General features: G+C 40.7%; 1 protein-coding gene across 2 annotated transcripts in view; it reads right to left on the bottom strand.

Annotated features, from left to right (window-relative positions):
• Nucleotides 1-318: 318 nt before the first annotated feature.
• The window catches only part of NINJ1 (ninjurin 1), a 436,658-nt gene continuing 419,898 nt past the window's right edge, over nucleotides 319-17,078 (bottom strand). For both annotated transcript variants that reach the window (XM_081848919.1, XM_081848918.1), the window contains exons 3-4: nucleotides 12,685-12,916; nucleotides 319-5,873 (exon numbers count right to left, since the gene is read on the bottom strand). In XM_081848919.1, the coding sequence (XP_081705045.1) occupies nucleotides 5,728-5,873; nucleotides 12,685-12,916 (378 nt within the window). In that variant the 3' untranslated portion in view covers nucleotides 319-5,727. The remainder of the gene's footprint in view (nucleotides 5,874-12,684; nucleotides 12,917-17,078) is intronic.

The following is a 17,078-nucleotide window of genomic DNA, read 5'->3' as shown; positions in this document are numbered from 1 at the left end:
ATATGTGCTTAAAAGTTTCTTCCAAGTAAGTATTCTTTAAGATTGCATCCTTAATGCCACAAAAGTTTAAGTAACTATATTTCTAAAGCTTTCTTTAAAAATCAGTAAAATCAGTGCTATACGTTCTGTTCTTGAAAAAGTTCACAAAAAACCTGCACTACCTCTAGAGATCATAAAAAAGCATTGCACTTCTTCTATAAATGAGAAATCTTATTTTATTGCACCATTCACTGCGCCCCAAGGGTTGAATATTGTGCTGCATTATTTAAGCAGCTGAAATGGATGAGAAAGCACAATACTTGTTAGCCAAACCACTCCTTAATTCTGCAGCCCTTTAAGTAACATTTATATTCTAACAAGAAGAAACTGTACATTGCGTGTCTTATGACACATTCTTCTTCTCACTAACATACAGTTTTAGAAAAATCCAACCATTTTCACTGAAATAGAACCACCTCATCTCAAGAGACAACTGTGCTCTTCTTATTCTCTATTTTCCTACTGGCAAAACAGAATAATAATAATAATTCTTTTGGTGACAGCCAACTTCAGTCATCCTCAAAGTACACACAGTGAAATCGATAAACTTAAGTAAGTATACAAATTTCAGTGGGTCTACTCTGAGGATGCCTACCTTTGAATAGTACTCCAAAAATTAGTCCCTAATAATCTGCTATTCTTACAATCAGTGGGGGAAAATAGCAACTGAAATGGTAAATGAAAATGCCACACTTTCTGACTAATTACCTTAAGTTCTATGTACATTTAAATATTTATACATATAATAAATGAAAACAATAATGGAATACAATAATTGCATAGCTATATCTTAGGAGCAGGTTCTAACATACAGTACATTAAGAAAAAATATTGAGTATATTTTCTTATAGAAAATATGTGTGATGCATACAATTGCCAGCAACAGTATATAGTCAAGAATAGTTTTGTTTCTTGTGTTCATGCAGAATTATCCAAAAAAGCACTGAAAATAAGAAATCACATTGGGGGGGGGTGATAGTCCAGCAGAGAGTTAGAAGCCCTAAAGCCCATTTCGATGGGTAAGCATGCATAACTGTCTTTCCTACTGAAGATGACCTTTGCTTACAATTTGAGAGTTACCTTTGGAAGTCTGGAATAAATGCACCATGGCTTTTGTAGAGTGAACCTGAGAGTTAACTCAAGTAAAAGCAGATGTCTCAAGTACATCACTGCAGAATCAAAGAGGTCTGAACAGAGCCTCTTTAATACAGAGTCTGGGAATGAAAAGTCTCTGGCCTTTCCCCCCTGAAGCACTAAAAATAAGGAAAGCTTTAAGATTTTCCTCTAAGAAGTCCTCTGCAAAAATCGTCGTACAACAAGGATCATATGAGAAGTGCTATCAAAAGACAGAGGACCTTTCAGTAGAGAGTTAATGTTGAATAATGCTGCAATCCTAACTCCACTTACCTGGAAGTGAGTCTCATTGAATTCAATAAGCCTTCAATGAGTCAACATTGTTAGAATCACAGTCTGAATCGGAAACTTTTTGGTTATTATAATAAAGAACTGAAAGGAAACCTCTCTGGGATGCAAGTCCGTTTGCATGGAGGGCCTGGACTCCCCAGACAACAAGACCCCCCTCCTGGCCTTGCTGACGTGGCCCAAAGCAATACATTTGGCACCAGCTTGGCTGCAGGAGTTGGCAGAAGGGGGCATACAAGACACCATCCAACTGCCTTTGGGACCACTTTGGATTTGTATAGGTCTTACTCTTTAGCCTTTTCTCCTCCCCAATTAGGGTTATTTCACATAGATATTTGTATATGTTTAGAGAGGGTTTGGGAATATGCCCCACCCTTAATTTTCTCTCCTTCTGGATCTCCTTATATCATTTGTTTTTATTGGCATTCTTTTACAGAACTGCAACTAGTGGCCACCTGGGCCCTCAAGTCTGATAAACTATAAATCCAAATAAATATCCCCCCACATTGCTGTAAAAAAACCACAAAGCCATGTCCATAGTGAGCATGAGTCTACAACCATGTACCATCTTCACATCCAACAGAGCATTAGGGTACACATTTTCCCCTCACACACGTTTTTATAAATGTAATATGTGCAGTCCTCAGAGTAAATCTGGAGGATGGCTGGGGATACCTCTTTAGAGTTGTGATCAGCTAAGTTTCATGCTACTATTATCTATCAACGCTGTTAAATGACTGATCATAAACTGGGATTGCACTGAGAAGTGTATGCTATGGACTGCATTTTAAGATACTGCTCTCAAAGCAGTAGAGTTTACACCAACACTTCTGTAAGGACTCAGAAAGAAGTACAGCAAATTATTTCTAAAAATAACTGGGAGGCTGAAACCTTGTTTCTTGGAACACTTGAGTTCTGAAGGAGCATGAGGTATAATGGCCTAGAATTATGTAAAGAAAAAATTACAAAAATTAGTTCATTTGTGTTAAATATTGGGATCAGAAAGTTGAGTTTTGCAAGATGAACTAGCTTTCTTTTAGTGCAGAATTTTCAGCTGTCTTTCTACTCCTGTGAAGCCCATACTTTCAAGTGTAGAAATCACCTCTTTCTCTGTTCAACATATAAGGCACAGAGAGCAAGGAATTCTGAGCTGCCATTGGAGGCATGGGATAACAGTTCCTGGAGAAACAGTTCAATTGAAAGAGAATAATGCTTTTTTGAATTGCTTCAGGTTCTTCATGTTTTCCATTTAAGAGATACTGGCTCAAGTTCGTAACATTTATCTCCCAACATTTAAGATCTTGAGTCTCTGTGAAAAGAAAAGAAAAGAAAGTAGTTAAAAGGATGCAAGCAGATGTCAAAGAGAACAACAACTACCAGACTTTTAGAAGACATCTGAAGGCAGCCCTGTTTAGGGAAGCTTTTAATGTTTGATGCACTACAGTATTTTAATATTTTGTTGGAAGCCGCCCAGAGTGGCTGGGGAAGCCCAGCCAGATGGGCGGGGTATAAATAAGAAATTGTTGTTGTTATGATTATTATAAGCAGAATGGTGACTATTTTGTAAAACAGACATTCCCTTTTGAAGTCACTTCACCATTTCACCCCAAAATTCCCATATGACCTTCCAGTCCTTTTTGATTCCTACTGTTCTACAGAGTATGCTAAATACGAGGATAAGTATATAAAACTATTGACCTTCAGTTGGTGAGTCATGACCCACAACTGGGTCACACTGTGCCCCCCAGTAGATTGCACCAGCGACACCACCACTTTCCTTAAACTAGAAATGGGCATGCCATTTTACAAAGTGTAAGAGAACATGAAGAGCTTCCAATCTGAATTGTTGGGCTTGGACCTGCCGTTAGACAGAGTAAGCAACCACCCCAGGCAACAGATGTTGGGGGGAATGGCAACAGCCTCCAGCTGTTCCTCCCCAGCCATTCGTCTTTTTTGTCAGCTAATGAAAATAATCAAGGGGATGGAACAACTCCCCTATGAGGAAAGTAGTTAGAGAAAAGTTATTCTCCATCTAGACCTTGTGGACATCCAAATGTGACTGAATGTTTGACAATTCAAGATGGGATAAAATACATTACTTCTCCATGTAATGGAACTATGGAACTCGCTGCCACAGGAAGCAGTGGTGGCCACCAACCCAGATGGCTTTAAAAGGAAATTAGACAAATTCACGGAGGATAAGGCTGTCAATGGCTACTGGCCATGATATTCCATCACTGTTGGAGGAAGTGTGAATACTGCAGGTGGACATAGTGTTGTTGAGCTCCGGTCCTGCTTTCATGCTTCCCACAAGCATCAGTTGGCCACAGGGAGGACAGGATGCTGGACTAGATGGGTCACTGGCCTGATCCAACAGGCTCTTCTTATGTTCTAATACTGGGCATGCAAGTGGCCTACCCCTCTAAATTAGTCTTCTGCCTACCAGCAGGTTGGCTGGTGGCTGCATGCCTTTCTTCTTTCCTGCCTGTGGCCTCGCCACACCCTTCCTGGCACACCCCAGAATGCAGAGCTCTCCAGGTGGCCCAGTAGCTCCTTACAACTCATTTGCCTTAATATAAGCGAATGTCTCCCAGATAACATGCTACCTGAAATACGGTTTCTCCTCCTGTCACTTTGATAGATGGTGTCAGAAAATATTGGTGTTTGTATTTTGACAAGGCAATGTGACATTTGAGAGTAGGTGTACTGTCAGAGGGCCTAGAAATTCCATCTTGGCCCAAAATAACCTGAACTTGTTAACGTTTGTGTCAACAAGGGTGAGGGTGCGGAGACACCCTTCACAGTCCCTCAAGGGAGGAGCCCAAATTTTACCAGCTCCCTGTAAATGAGAAGACTGTGTAAGCAAGGAGCCACCCATTTCCACTGGTTGGTCTTTTCCACTCACTGCTGCTCTCTCTCTGAATGTCTGTCTGTCTGTCTACATCTCTGCCACCCTCTTGTTCCACTTCCTCCTTCAAAGTGGTACAGTGCTGGGTTCCGCTTTTCTAACAATTTGCTGACTCCATTCCTTTAGCATTCTCATACTTGATCAGCTCGCTGCCTGCTCTGCACTTCTGCCTTTCTGCTGCCTCTGGAAGGACTAAATGTGGAGCACTGGTAGTAAATGAGTATTTGTGGAAGGTGTGAATTTCCATAATGATTTCTTATATTAACCAGGCACTGACTTTGACCCTTTACAAGTGGGGGTGGGGTGGAAGCAGGGTGGTGCTTTGAGGCATCTTGGTTTTCTTAAAGTGATCTAGTGAGGAAAAATCCCAAACAGTTCTAAGTTTCCACAAATATGTGGTTCAAACTGTGGTTCAGAATTTCCTAGGCTGGGTTTCCTGTAGAGACGAGGTGAAGTGTATTGAGCAGGGGGAAACACTGTCCAGTCTAAAACTGCATATTTAGGTTACGTCAGAATTAGTCTTCCATATAAAGACTGTTCCCATAAAACAGATGTGTTTTAATGCAAATTCATGACTGCATTAAAAGGTTATTTATTATAATATAATGACAGAGGACATTAATTCTACTGTGATTTCACTCATGGGCAACAGTGAAGAGAAAACATTTCTGCTTCTGAGAGAATGTCATTTATGACAAGGGGAGGAAAAAGAGGGGCTAAAAGACCACTAGTTATACTTCCTTTTTGCATTCTAAATCTTTATCCACATCCTGATTCAGTGGCTGCATTCGAACACAATGCTAAACCATAGCTTAACTTACACAAACAAGCCTCAGACTTATAACTTGGTGGGACCGTGAACAGTTCAGAAGCTTTTGCTTCCATTTTCAACTAACTGCAGCTTGTTGTTATGGGTGAACCCAAACAACACTAGTCAAACTTAACTACAGTTTAGTGAAAGAAGCCATCCTCAAAGCACAATTTCAAAGCCTGTCTTGTTTCCCTAAACCACAGTTTGGATAATCATAACTCTGTTGTTAGGGTTTTGCCCTAATAACAAACCAAGGGTAGCTGAAAATGGAAGGGAAAGTTTCTAGTCTCATTGTGGGAAAAGAAAGCCCAGAAGCCTCAGGTTTGTGCATGGAATGCTAAACTACATGCCTGCCACAACTGTGGCAGGAAAATCGTGAGGAAAATACAGAAGAGGAGGAAATACGGGCTGCTCCATTCAAGGGATGGGCTCCCTCAGCCCCTCAGATCTGGGGACTTTTCCATGTTCCTCAGACACAGAGGCCCACATCACAGATGAAAAATAATCGGGAAACTATATTATGGGTAGGAACTCACCTTTCTTTGACCTATACTTTTGAGTCCATTGGCTTCTGAACTCCAAAGGCCGTAATGAAGATATTCACAACCACTATAATAAACACCAGTCCAGTTGTCAGATTATTGAGGAAATCCAGCTTGCCATGTTTTGCAGGATTATTAAGGTCATATTTGACTGCAAGGGGGGGGGGGAATAACAAAAGAAATATTACCAATGAGAAACAAGCACAAATATGAGAACTATGTTGCTGTTGTTATTAGAATTCTGCTGGGGGGGGGGGAGATGTCAGCAAGGGAAGGTAACAAAATTTGTGTGCCGGTAGAACTCAAGAGAGAAATGTGCGCCAACTATCTGAATAATAAAAAACAAAAAAAACACACACCATTATTCTTGGATGCTTTTCAGTGGCTGTCTTGACAAAGAATTTGCAATCACAGGCCAATATCTGAAGTAGTAGGTGAAATGAAATGCTTTTTTTATTAAGGAAATGATTACTTTAATCATCCATACAAACTAGGCTTTATCAACTACAACAGCCAGGGAACCTTTTTCAGCCTGAGGGACATTATTTTTTAGTTGGCAATCTTCGGAGGCCACAAGCCAGAGGCAAAGTGGGTGGAGCAATTGCTGGAGCGCTTTTCTTTGCATAAGTGGGCTACATTCCAGCCACAAAAGCCAGGTTTCTACACATACACACTCACACGCATGCACCTGTCCCTGTTCTCCATCCAGGCCAGCATTGCCACAGTTCAAGGACACCTTCAAGCTCTTGAGGGTGGCTTGCAGCAGGCCTGGTGAGGAGGTGTGGCTTGACAGGACATGGCCTGAAGAGAACATCAAATGTTTTACAATTTAAAATATTCATTTAAACAACCTTAAAATATCAGTGACTTCCCTTCTCTTTCAATCATTCATTTTGCATATCATAAATCCCTGCAAATTTTACATAAACTAAACTCAGTATTCCATTATTACATCCCTCAAAACTTGTCTACACTGTTGAGTTTATCTTAATGCTGCCAACGATTTCAAGTGTACACAATTCCTCCCCATATATGCAATAAACACTTTCCAATCTTCTTTAAATGTATGTTCTTCTTGTCCTCTCATTCTATATGTTAGGTCACCAAGCTGTGCATCTTTTATGAACTAAAGTTGCCACTCTTCTTTAGTTGGGACCTCGCTGTTTTCAGTTTTGGAGCTAACAAAACACGGGCCGCAGTAGCGGCATACATAAATGACCTTTTTTGACGCCTGGGAATTTCCGTCTGAGTTATCCCCAGCAAAAAGGACTCTGGTTTTTTGGAGAAAGTACTTTTAAATTTTCAATTCATTATGGATTATTTCCCAATACTTTTTTACCCTTTTAAAGGGCCACCACATATGAAAGAATGTTCCCTCAACCTCACTACACCAGGCTTGAGGTCTTCTATCCTAAGCTAGAATGTTTCTAGAGTTTCCCTAATTTTATGTGACATTTTGCCATTTGCTTTGCTTTATCCATTTCTTGCTACCTTGTTACTAGAGACAGTGCTGCTTAAGATTATTTAAAAGCCTCTACCACAGGTTTCTGCCTGGTCTCTCCGACCTCTGAATTCTAAATGAGCTCACTGCTCACTTCCTACTGCTTTATTTTTTACTAAAGAAAACATTTATGCCTGATCAACTAAATGGCATGGACTTGCAAGCGATGGGCTTCAGTTGTGTGAATCAAAATTACCTGCTGTTTTCTTGCATTTTTTCTTTGCCTGAGTGGCTGAGGTGGAAAGAGAGCAGGATGAAAAGAGAGATGGGATTTGCATCGTGTTATTTTTACTTCCAGGTTTTGAAAAATGTATAAATGGGCCGTATTAAATATGCATGCTCTTGTATGGAATTGCATGAAGTCTGAAGGAACTGCTCCACATTTGGAGAGAGTGAAGGCTCTCCTCAGACAACCTTCTATGAGCAGATTTTCCATAAGGCAGGAGATGACTAGGGCAACTTGAGCAGTGATGGTTTTGTCTTGTTTTTCCTACCACAGAAATTTGTGAGACAGAAACTATTGTGAGAATATGAATGGGAGAAATTGGCATTAGCGAAGACTTAGCAACAAAGTCTCCTCTTATTTTGAATTGCTTAAAGTGGCTTGTACAAAATAAGAAGCACAATAAAAGTTCCAACTACACAGATTCTTCATGTTTTATAAATATTGCTTTTCAAAATGATCTCACTTGTCTGGAAACAATGTAAAATTGCTTAATATTTAATTCAGAGTTTTAAAAATAAAGTTTGCACAGACATGAGGCAGAATCTAAAGAATCAGTGAGCCATGACCCATGATGTGAACCTCCTGTTCCTCCAAAATTAAACCCGGCCACATTTCTCCACAAGCAAATTCCTAACAATGCAACAGACCAGGCTCTCCTAATTGCCAGAACACTGCATTCTATGAGGAATTAGGAGTAATAAGGGAGAAACGAGGCTCAGTTATTTTAATATTCAAATGTGATAAGCTGTTGATACAGCACAATCAATCTATTACAGAGCAGAGTACTATGAAAAAAAATAGTAACAAAGTTCAATCAAAGAAGAGCAAGATACTTTTTTTCAAAAGCATTAGGTAGGATGGGTAACATAGCCTCATATTGAGACAGAGAAAAGCACCATGAAGCGACTGGAGAGGGTTAAAAAATGCTTAATTTTAAATCCAGACTTTTCAAAATAAAGTTTGCAGCTGATATGATATGAACCACGATTCAAAGAACCTGTTGAGAAATGCCAGATCGAAGCATGTTCAGGTTCAACAAAATTTATTTTTCTTTATTTGAACAGAAGACTTCCCATATTACAACACTAGCAGCTTTGGAAACTCCCAAAAATTTCAAAAGCAATATCTTGTATGATGGGAAGAGCTGCTCTCTGTGGGAAATGCGTGCCCTAAAATTAATTTTGGTGTACAGACTCAATCATGTGGATGCTATCCTCTTTCTTCTAACATCACAATAATATGATTCCAAGAAATGCAAGCAGTCCAGAGTGACTGCTATTACACAACGTGATTTTTAAGCGCTGACACAGCTGTTAGAAAAAAATAATACTGTAATGCTCTAATCAATGAGGTGGGCTGCTGGCAGGAAAGAAACCAGTGAGCTCGGGGTGTAACTCTCTGGTTTATGCATTCAGACATCACCCAGTTTCAGATGATTCACCAGCACTGGAGATACAAAGCATGGGTTTGATTATTTTTTTAAAAATGCAACACTGTCTATTAACAAAGCCAGGCTCTGAGCTTTCAGAGGGAATTGCAGTAATCTTATTTCATTATTGTAGTACTACACAATAGAGCTAAACTTGAAACCATTCTTAAGTACAGGTACTGTTAAGCATTTTATTATAGTAATCCAATCCCACTGTCATTTCATGTAGCCTAATCTATTTCATCCCCCGCCAATGAAAAAGGTCTTACAAAAGGGTTTTTGGTACTACAGAATCTATGGGATGAATGTCTGTATTTGGTTGCCTTATGAATAAATTTGAACTTCAGTGCCACCGAAAGGAGACATTCCACATACAGAGCGTTTGCTCTCTCTTTCTTTTAAAGTGTGATCTGGGCAAGTAATCTTGGCATTTTAAAACAGGTTAATAGTTCGCTTTGGGCTCAATTTCCAATTCAACTTGGAGCAAGGAAAGTAAATTTAGGCTCTCATTTGCAGCATGGCAATACAGGACACAGGGGTGAAGGATTTAAACTTCTCTGGATCTCACAATTTAAAAGACAGATACAGTGGTACCTCGGGTTACATACGCTTCAGGTTACATATGCTTCAGGTTACAGACTCTGCTAACCCAGAAATAGTACCTCAGGTTGAGAACTTTGCTTCAGGATGAGAACAGAAATCGCGCAGCGGCGGTGCGGGAGGCCCCATTAGCTAACGTGGTGCTTCAGGTTAAGAACAGTTTCAGGTTAAGAACAGACCCCCAGAACAAATTAAGTTCTTAACCTGAGGTACCACTGTAAAGGGGGAGGGGAAGAGTCCTACTGCTTGGAATCTGGCAAGAGAAGCTGCCAGGCCACATTTGGAACAAAACATCTCTCTGGCTAGGGATCTGACCACTTCCTTCCTTCCCTTTCTGCCCTAAAACGAACAGGCCTGATAACAAGCAAAGTGAGCTGCTCCTATAAACCTCTCAATATCCCTGTGCGGGTAGGGGAAAAAGTAGCCCAACATTTGGACTACCCAGTTCTACCCTAAATCAAGAAAAAATGATTACGGAAGGCAAACTTTGAGGTGAAACTGAGGCTGCCAATAAACCAATATTTTCAACCCTGCCTTTGGTACTGGATGGGTATGCAGGAATCTTTTTGCCCAATGTGGGGCTTGAACCCACGACGCCAGGATTAAGAATCTCATACTCTACCAACATTATTTGTTACGAATTTAAAATCTATTTTTAAAAAAGTGTAAAAGTGCTTTTTAAAGCCAAGCCCTCACAACGTGCTTTCATTTCATACAAACAAAGTATAAAATCACAGCATTTGATGAAAACTTCTGGTTGGGTATAAACTCACTCTTCAAGAATACACAGAGAAATTATACCAGAAAGATATGGATGGCTCGTACACCCCAGGTAGTGTGGTTGCTGACCTTGAACCAGACATCCTGGAGAGTGAAGTCAAATGGGCCTTAGAAAGCACTGCAAATAACAAGGCCAGTGGAAGTGATGGTATTCCAGATGAACTACCTTGCCAACAAAGGTCCGTATAGTTAAAGCTATGGTTTTCCCAGTAGTGATGTATGGAAGTGAGAGCTGGACCATAAAGAAGGCTGATCGCCAAAGAATTGATGCTTTTGAATTATGGTGCTGGAGGAGACTCTTGAGAGTCCCATGGACTGCAAAAAGATCAAACCTATCCATTCTTAAGGAAATAAGCCCTGAGTGCTCACTGGAAGGACAGATCCTGAAGCTGAGACTCCAATACTTTGGCCACCTCATGAGAAGAGAAGACTCCCTGGAAAAGACCCTGATGTTGGGAAAGATTGAGGGCACAAGGAGAAGGGGACGACAGAGGACGAGATGGTTGGACAGTGTTCTCGAAGCTACCAGCATGGGTTTGACTAAACTGCGGGAGGCAGTGGAGGACAGAAGTGCCTGGCGTGCTCTGGTCCATGGAGTCATGAAGAGTCGGTCACGACTAAACGACTAAACAACAACAAACTCACTCTTCTGCGAAAAGTGGATTTTTGGCAGTTAGGGAGGTTAGGTGGCTATATGGAGAAAGAGGAATTGCCAAAAACTGCCTTCTCTGCTTTTGCTCTTGTGAGCATTTAGTTCAGAGAAGTCTGCTCTGAGCAAATTTGGATCTAACTCAATGTTCCACAAGGTGTCTGAGAAACATTATCCCCTTCCTGACCAGCTGACATGGAGGGGGACAGCATCTTAAGCTGCTTTTCTTCCTTATAAATTGACCTCATGTTTACACTTTCTAAACAGATGAACATTTGTTTCATTTCTGCGTGAACCAAACATAGTAGCACCAGTAATTTGGAACAATGTTCCTATTGCAATCAGACAAGCATCTACAATCCTGATAGTTTGTTGCCTACGTAAAACATTTTCGTTTTCCTCATTAGAGAATGAATTTTATTCAGTGTTAGTTACTTGTTGTGCATTTTATGGTTTTGATAATTATTTAATTATATACCACCATGATATTTATTATGAGCTGGTGGTTTATAAATATTCTTAAAAAGTAAAAGCAAAATGTGGTCAGTGACTGATTAACTCCTGTTGCAGAAGCAGAAATGTCATTTAGCTACTTTTGTAAGTACCTTGGAACATTATGTAGTAGAAAACTATTGTGACGTTGATAAGATGCCCAAGGGAATCCTATATAATACATTGTGGTGAAAGTCTGTACAAGCTTTGGAGTTTTCCAGTCACAAGTCCTTGGCTTCCAAGCCATGTTTACTACTTTCCTTTTGAAAACCTTGGAAGGCTTGCTTTTGAAACAATTACTTTTATTTCCTAATGAGACTATAGTGTTGTAATGCTATAAGCCAAAATAAAACTATTTACAGATCTGAGAAAATGACAGAGTAGTTAAAATACTGAGTATGACTTCCTTAGCATGGAAGAAGAGTATAGTTCAGATGGAAGAAAAGTATAGTTCAGGCTACATAAATTCAGGGTTTGGAAGGACAGTTCCTATATACTTCTTGAGCTAAAAATTACTCCTCAGAAACAAATGTCATAGCTGTAGTCTTTTGATACTTCTTTTCCACAACATGAATGGTAAAATTTTAGGAAAGCTTTCAGAAAAGAATATATTTAGTATCTTATTTCAGTAAATATTTCATGTAAGTAATTCCATGGCAGCCTTGCAAAATAACCCAACAAAAGATACTGTAGAGTTTGCACATATATTTCCTAACCTGCACATGTTCGTAGTCTGATGGAAGCCTATTTTCTTCATGAATGGGAAACCTGATCACACAGGGCACACAGTCTGCTTTCCTTTGTTGATGTCCCTTACAAAGTTTGGGGGTACGACCTGTGAGGGACCTATGGATTAGGCTAGCAGTTAGCTCCACCTTCCCCATTGACACAATTGCAATAACATCAAGGGGACTACCTGAAAGGGGCTAATCAATAATATTCTTATTCAAAGAGAACTGGTCCTATATTGTATTTATTCATGTATTATATGTATTCATTTTGTCTCTCACACAGTGCACAGAATCTGATAAGAACATAATAATAATAAAATATAATAATACACCCATCCACTTATATGGAACTATTTAAAGGAACTTTGTTATAAGAGTAGGATATAGCTATTTTTTAAAGAAGTTTCTTTTTACATGCCCATTTTAAAATAGAAAAATGAACACCAAGATTGTAACAATTATTTTTGCAAAATATGAGCATGCCTCTTTTGAAACAGAGAAACGAACACTATAAATGGCACAAAATCAGAAGAAATTCATGGGACTATACATACCAAGGAATATTAGAAGCACGCCTACTATGATCTGAAGTGAGAGTGAGATGCCGATGAGGACAATAAGTGGAACGTAGGTTGAAAAGGTAGGTCCTTGGTCCACAACTGCTTTGAGCTGGGATGCATTTGCCATAAGCAAAGCAATGTCCAACATACTTTCTGCCGCGCTCTTCTTATTGGCATAATGGTTGATGTTAATTTGTCTGTTTCTCTGCAGCCATTGTGTTCGAGGCTGAAAGGCACAACATTTCAAAGAGTCATGATTCAGGAAGCATTAGAAGCATGGTCAGAGTGTGATAATACCCTGTTTCCTATCAGCTACAGCTGTGCTTAAAAGTACCGGTACACTGTATGGGAAGCAGGTTGCACAGAATACATTTCAACTAAGCAAGCAAAGAGGACCTGGCTTTGAGCAGTGCTGAGATGGGAAACCCCATATAAGCCCTTCTGTGTTCTCTGGCAGGACAGTGTGACATAAATACAGAACACCAACTGGTCATGGTTGTTTCATGATTGAGAGCAGCTCTCCTTCACCGTTTGAAAAGTTATGTTCTAGGAAAAAGTAAGATGGATATTCGTGTAAAGTCCTGGTTCAACTGTAGGAAGTAAGAGCTTCAGAACTACTTGGAGAAAGTTGCACTGTTTGACAAAGATAAGTTTTATACTCTGCTGCCTGTAGCTATTTTTTAAATCACCAAACATGCCCCATCACAATAGCAGAATGAAGTTTATTACCACAATTTGGTTTACACTAACAAGTTTAAACAAAACAAATTCCTTCCAGTAGCACCTTAAAGACCAACTAAGTCAGTTCTTGGTATGAGCTTTCGTGTGCATGCACACTTCTTCAGATACCAAGATTCTTGTTAATTGTGCCACCACAGATCATGTATTTACAGTAAAATGTAGTTGGAGATTTTTCCTAACAGCATAAATCAGTTTGATGGGGTTTTTTTTCCTGCTGACTTGCAACATGCCCTTCTCCTTTCTTTCACTTTTATTTGAGCTCTAAATTGGGGGTAAGGAACTCTCCTTGAGAAACGTGACACTTCAGTATTGCTGCAATGCAATGCAATGTGCAGTGAGGGGGGGTTTTGTGTGCGTGTTTTTGGAAATTTCCCAGTATGACTCATGCTTTTCAGTTTACAAGAACATACTTTCTGTGCAGAAAGAAGTTATATGACTAGTTACAAAACATAAAAGAAGTCAGTGTTTCACACTAATGGAAAAAAAAGATGATTTAATAGGGTAAATTTGCCCTAATTTCAGGGTATCTTCCTATATACATAAAAATGTATGACTGTCATCACGCTAGCACTCTTGTGCACATGCGCAGCTGGCCAAAGAGGGTCCAACTTTGGCATTTGTGTGTGAGAGGAGAGGGGACCAAGTTGTCCCGAGAGAAGCCTATCAGCTGCCAGTGGATCTTTTTGCCATTAAACCAGGGTCAGTTCCACAGGGACCTTCCTGAATGAAAACAGCAACATGCTTAAAGGTATGCACAGATAGTACATCTTTCCCTGGGCAGGCAGAGGCTTCAGGAAAACAGGAGTGGTATATATGGTAGGAGAAGGAGTACACATGTACCTCCCCTGACCCATGGGAGCCACTGGGTGGAAAAGAAGCAACAGCTCTCTGGTCATGACAGCTCTCTTTTTTGCATTTCTTCCTGCCCAACACACCTCCTGATGGGTGGAATGGAATAGGATGGGGTAAGACAGGGCTAGGAGAGGAGACAGGAAATGATTAGGAGCAGTTATAAGAGCAGGACAAAAAGCTGCATTGGCTCTGCAGAAAGGAGGAATGGGAGAGCTTAATGCCAAAGGAACAGAGCTGGGGTGGTGAACTTTGTGGGCGTCTACGAAGCAGAGACTGCTGGGAACAGGATGCTGTGCCATGTGAACTTTTGGTCCTACTCCATCAAGGAAGCTCTGAGTTCTGGGGGAAGTGGAACTTCAATGTGCAATATTTTGGCAAGCATTTCCCAACATTTACTTAATAAACAGGTTTCTGACCTTTTTGCAGAATATACACACTTGGGCAGACCTTCCCTGCAATCAAAATATCTAAGGCTAAGAGGGGACCCCAATATCCGGACCCTGAAAACTTTCATATATATTTCCAAGATACACATATGTGCGGTATGTACAGTACTTTCATCCTACTGTCATCTGGTAAACACTGGCCCTGGATCAGCAAAATCTCATTAAACATTTCAAGCCTATGAAGAACTTGTGGGGGGAATGAATATTGTTTTATGGTTGAGTTTTAGGAGCTGGACAAAATCAGATGTTATCTTGTTTCATAGGAACAGGATGCAGAAATTCTCTTGTTCCATTATTGACTCTGGTGAAACAGATTTTGCAGAGTTTTGAAGCATTACAGAAACATTAAAATCTGTGAAGAGACAGCAGTGGATGAGGGTGACACAACACAGAAGACAACAAAGCTTCTATGACGCCATCTGGAAAATAAATATATTGTCTTTTTCCAGCCATTAGCATTCCACTACATTTTTGCTTTCTTGCCTCACTAAAGAGGTACAAGTCTTCTTGTTAATATAAACCATGGGTAGGCAAACTAAGGCCCGGGGGCCGGATCCAGGAATCAGTGTGTTTTTACATGAGTAGAATGTGTGCTTTTATTTAAAACGAATCTCTGGGTTATTTGTGGGGTGTAGGAATTTGTTATTCCCCTCCCCCCCCAAGGTCTAAGGGACAGTGGACCGGCCCCCTGTTGAAAAAGTTTGCTGACCCCTGATATAAACTAAATGCATGTGTTTCCCCACCTCCTTGCTACTGCCCCATCCTGCCTCCCGCCCCCCGTTATTAGAACTTTTTTTCAAGTTACATTGGTTTTTGTGCAAATACACCCACTTTTTATTCCCCTAATTTTTAAAACCATCTTTTTGCACAACTGTGCATGTGGGATGGTGTAGGGTGAGGCATACTCCTTGTTAAAGTGAGGTCAGGGGTCTTGATTTGTTAGTATATTTATACATTGTCCAAGCAGCTCAAGACAGCATATACCATCCACTTTATCCTGATAACAGTCTGTGAGATGGCTTAGGGCAGCTGAGGTCACCCATTAAGCTACATGGCAAAGTAGGTCTCATTTGAATTTGGGTCTCCCTAGTCTAACTCTCTAACCACTGCACCACACTGACTTTTCCCCCTGCTCCCTCTGGGCCCATGAACACAATCTGCCCTGCATTTTAAAGAGATTTGTAAATGAGCCTTCATAGTATTTATCCAGGTTTCTATCAGGAATATACATTTCTGACGTCTTTTTGGGATAAACAAGTGCATACATGAAGAAAACACACAAATATTATCTGTTGGACAAGAAGTGAAATAAAATTAAATGCCACAAACAACAAAGTCCAGCACTGAGATACTTTTTCTTTTTTAGGAAGTGAAGCAGAGCTGGGCATCTCCCTCCTGTCTAATTCCCGGAACAGGAAAATGTTTTCATTTCTGATTGCTTGAATCAAAACTGCTGAAACAGCGGGGTAGTGGGGGAAAGAACTGGGACTTTTGTTTGAGGGGGATATTACAGGGAGGAGGGAGAGAACATGCCAGTCGGGCATGTATCTCTGCCAGGGTCCTACTCGAGTGTAGGACGAGGTGCCTCCCTGCAGCTCCAATGCAGCTGCCCATTTCAACCTGAAAGAAAATCATTTCCCACTCCTTATTTTGGGGCTGTATGTTGGTCTTCACAATTATAAGCCCATGATTACCAAACATACATTTTAATACTAACTGCTTTTCTGGTGGATAATAATAATAATAATAATTTATTATTTATACCCCGCCCATCTGGCTGGGCCTTCCCAGCCACTCTGGGCGGCTTCCATAAAAACCAAAAATACAGTAAAATATCACACGTTAAAAACTTCCCTGAACAGGGCTGCCTTAAGATGTCTTCTGAATGTCAGGTAGTTGTTTATCGCTTTGACATCTGCTGGAAGGGCGTTCCACAGGGCGGGCACCACTACCGAGAAGGCCCTCTGCCTGGTTCCCTGTAGCTTTGCTTCTCGTAATGAGGGAACCGCCAGAAGGCCCTCGGCGCTGGACCTCAGCGTCCGGGCAGAATGATGGGGGTGGAGACGCTCCTTCAGGTATACTGGACCGAGGCCGTTTAGGGCTTTAAAGGTCAGCACCAACACTTTGAATTGTGCTCGGAAACATACTGGGAGCCAATGTACCGTAGGTCTTTCAAGACCGGTGTTATATGGTCTCGGCGGCCGCTCCCAGTCACCAGTCTAGCTGCCGCATTCTGGATTAGTTGTAGTTTCCAAGTCACCTTCAAAGGTAGCCCCACGTAGAGTGCATTGCAGTAGTCCAAGCGGGAGATAACCAGAGCATGCACCACTCTGGCGAGACAGTCCGCAG

The sequence above is a fragment of the Podarcis erhardii genome (assembly GCF_964252035.2).
Source record: "Podarcis erhardii genome assembly, chromosome: 2".
In the NCBI taxonomy this organism is placed as follows: domain Eukaryota; kingdom Metazoa; phylum Chordata; class Lepidosauria; order Squamata; family Lacertidae; genus Podarcis; species Podarcis erhardii.
The sequence above is the reverse complement of the archived record's forward strand: the minus strand, read 5'-3'. Positions and strand labels throughout refer to the sequence as shown.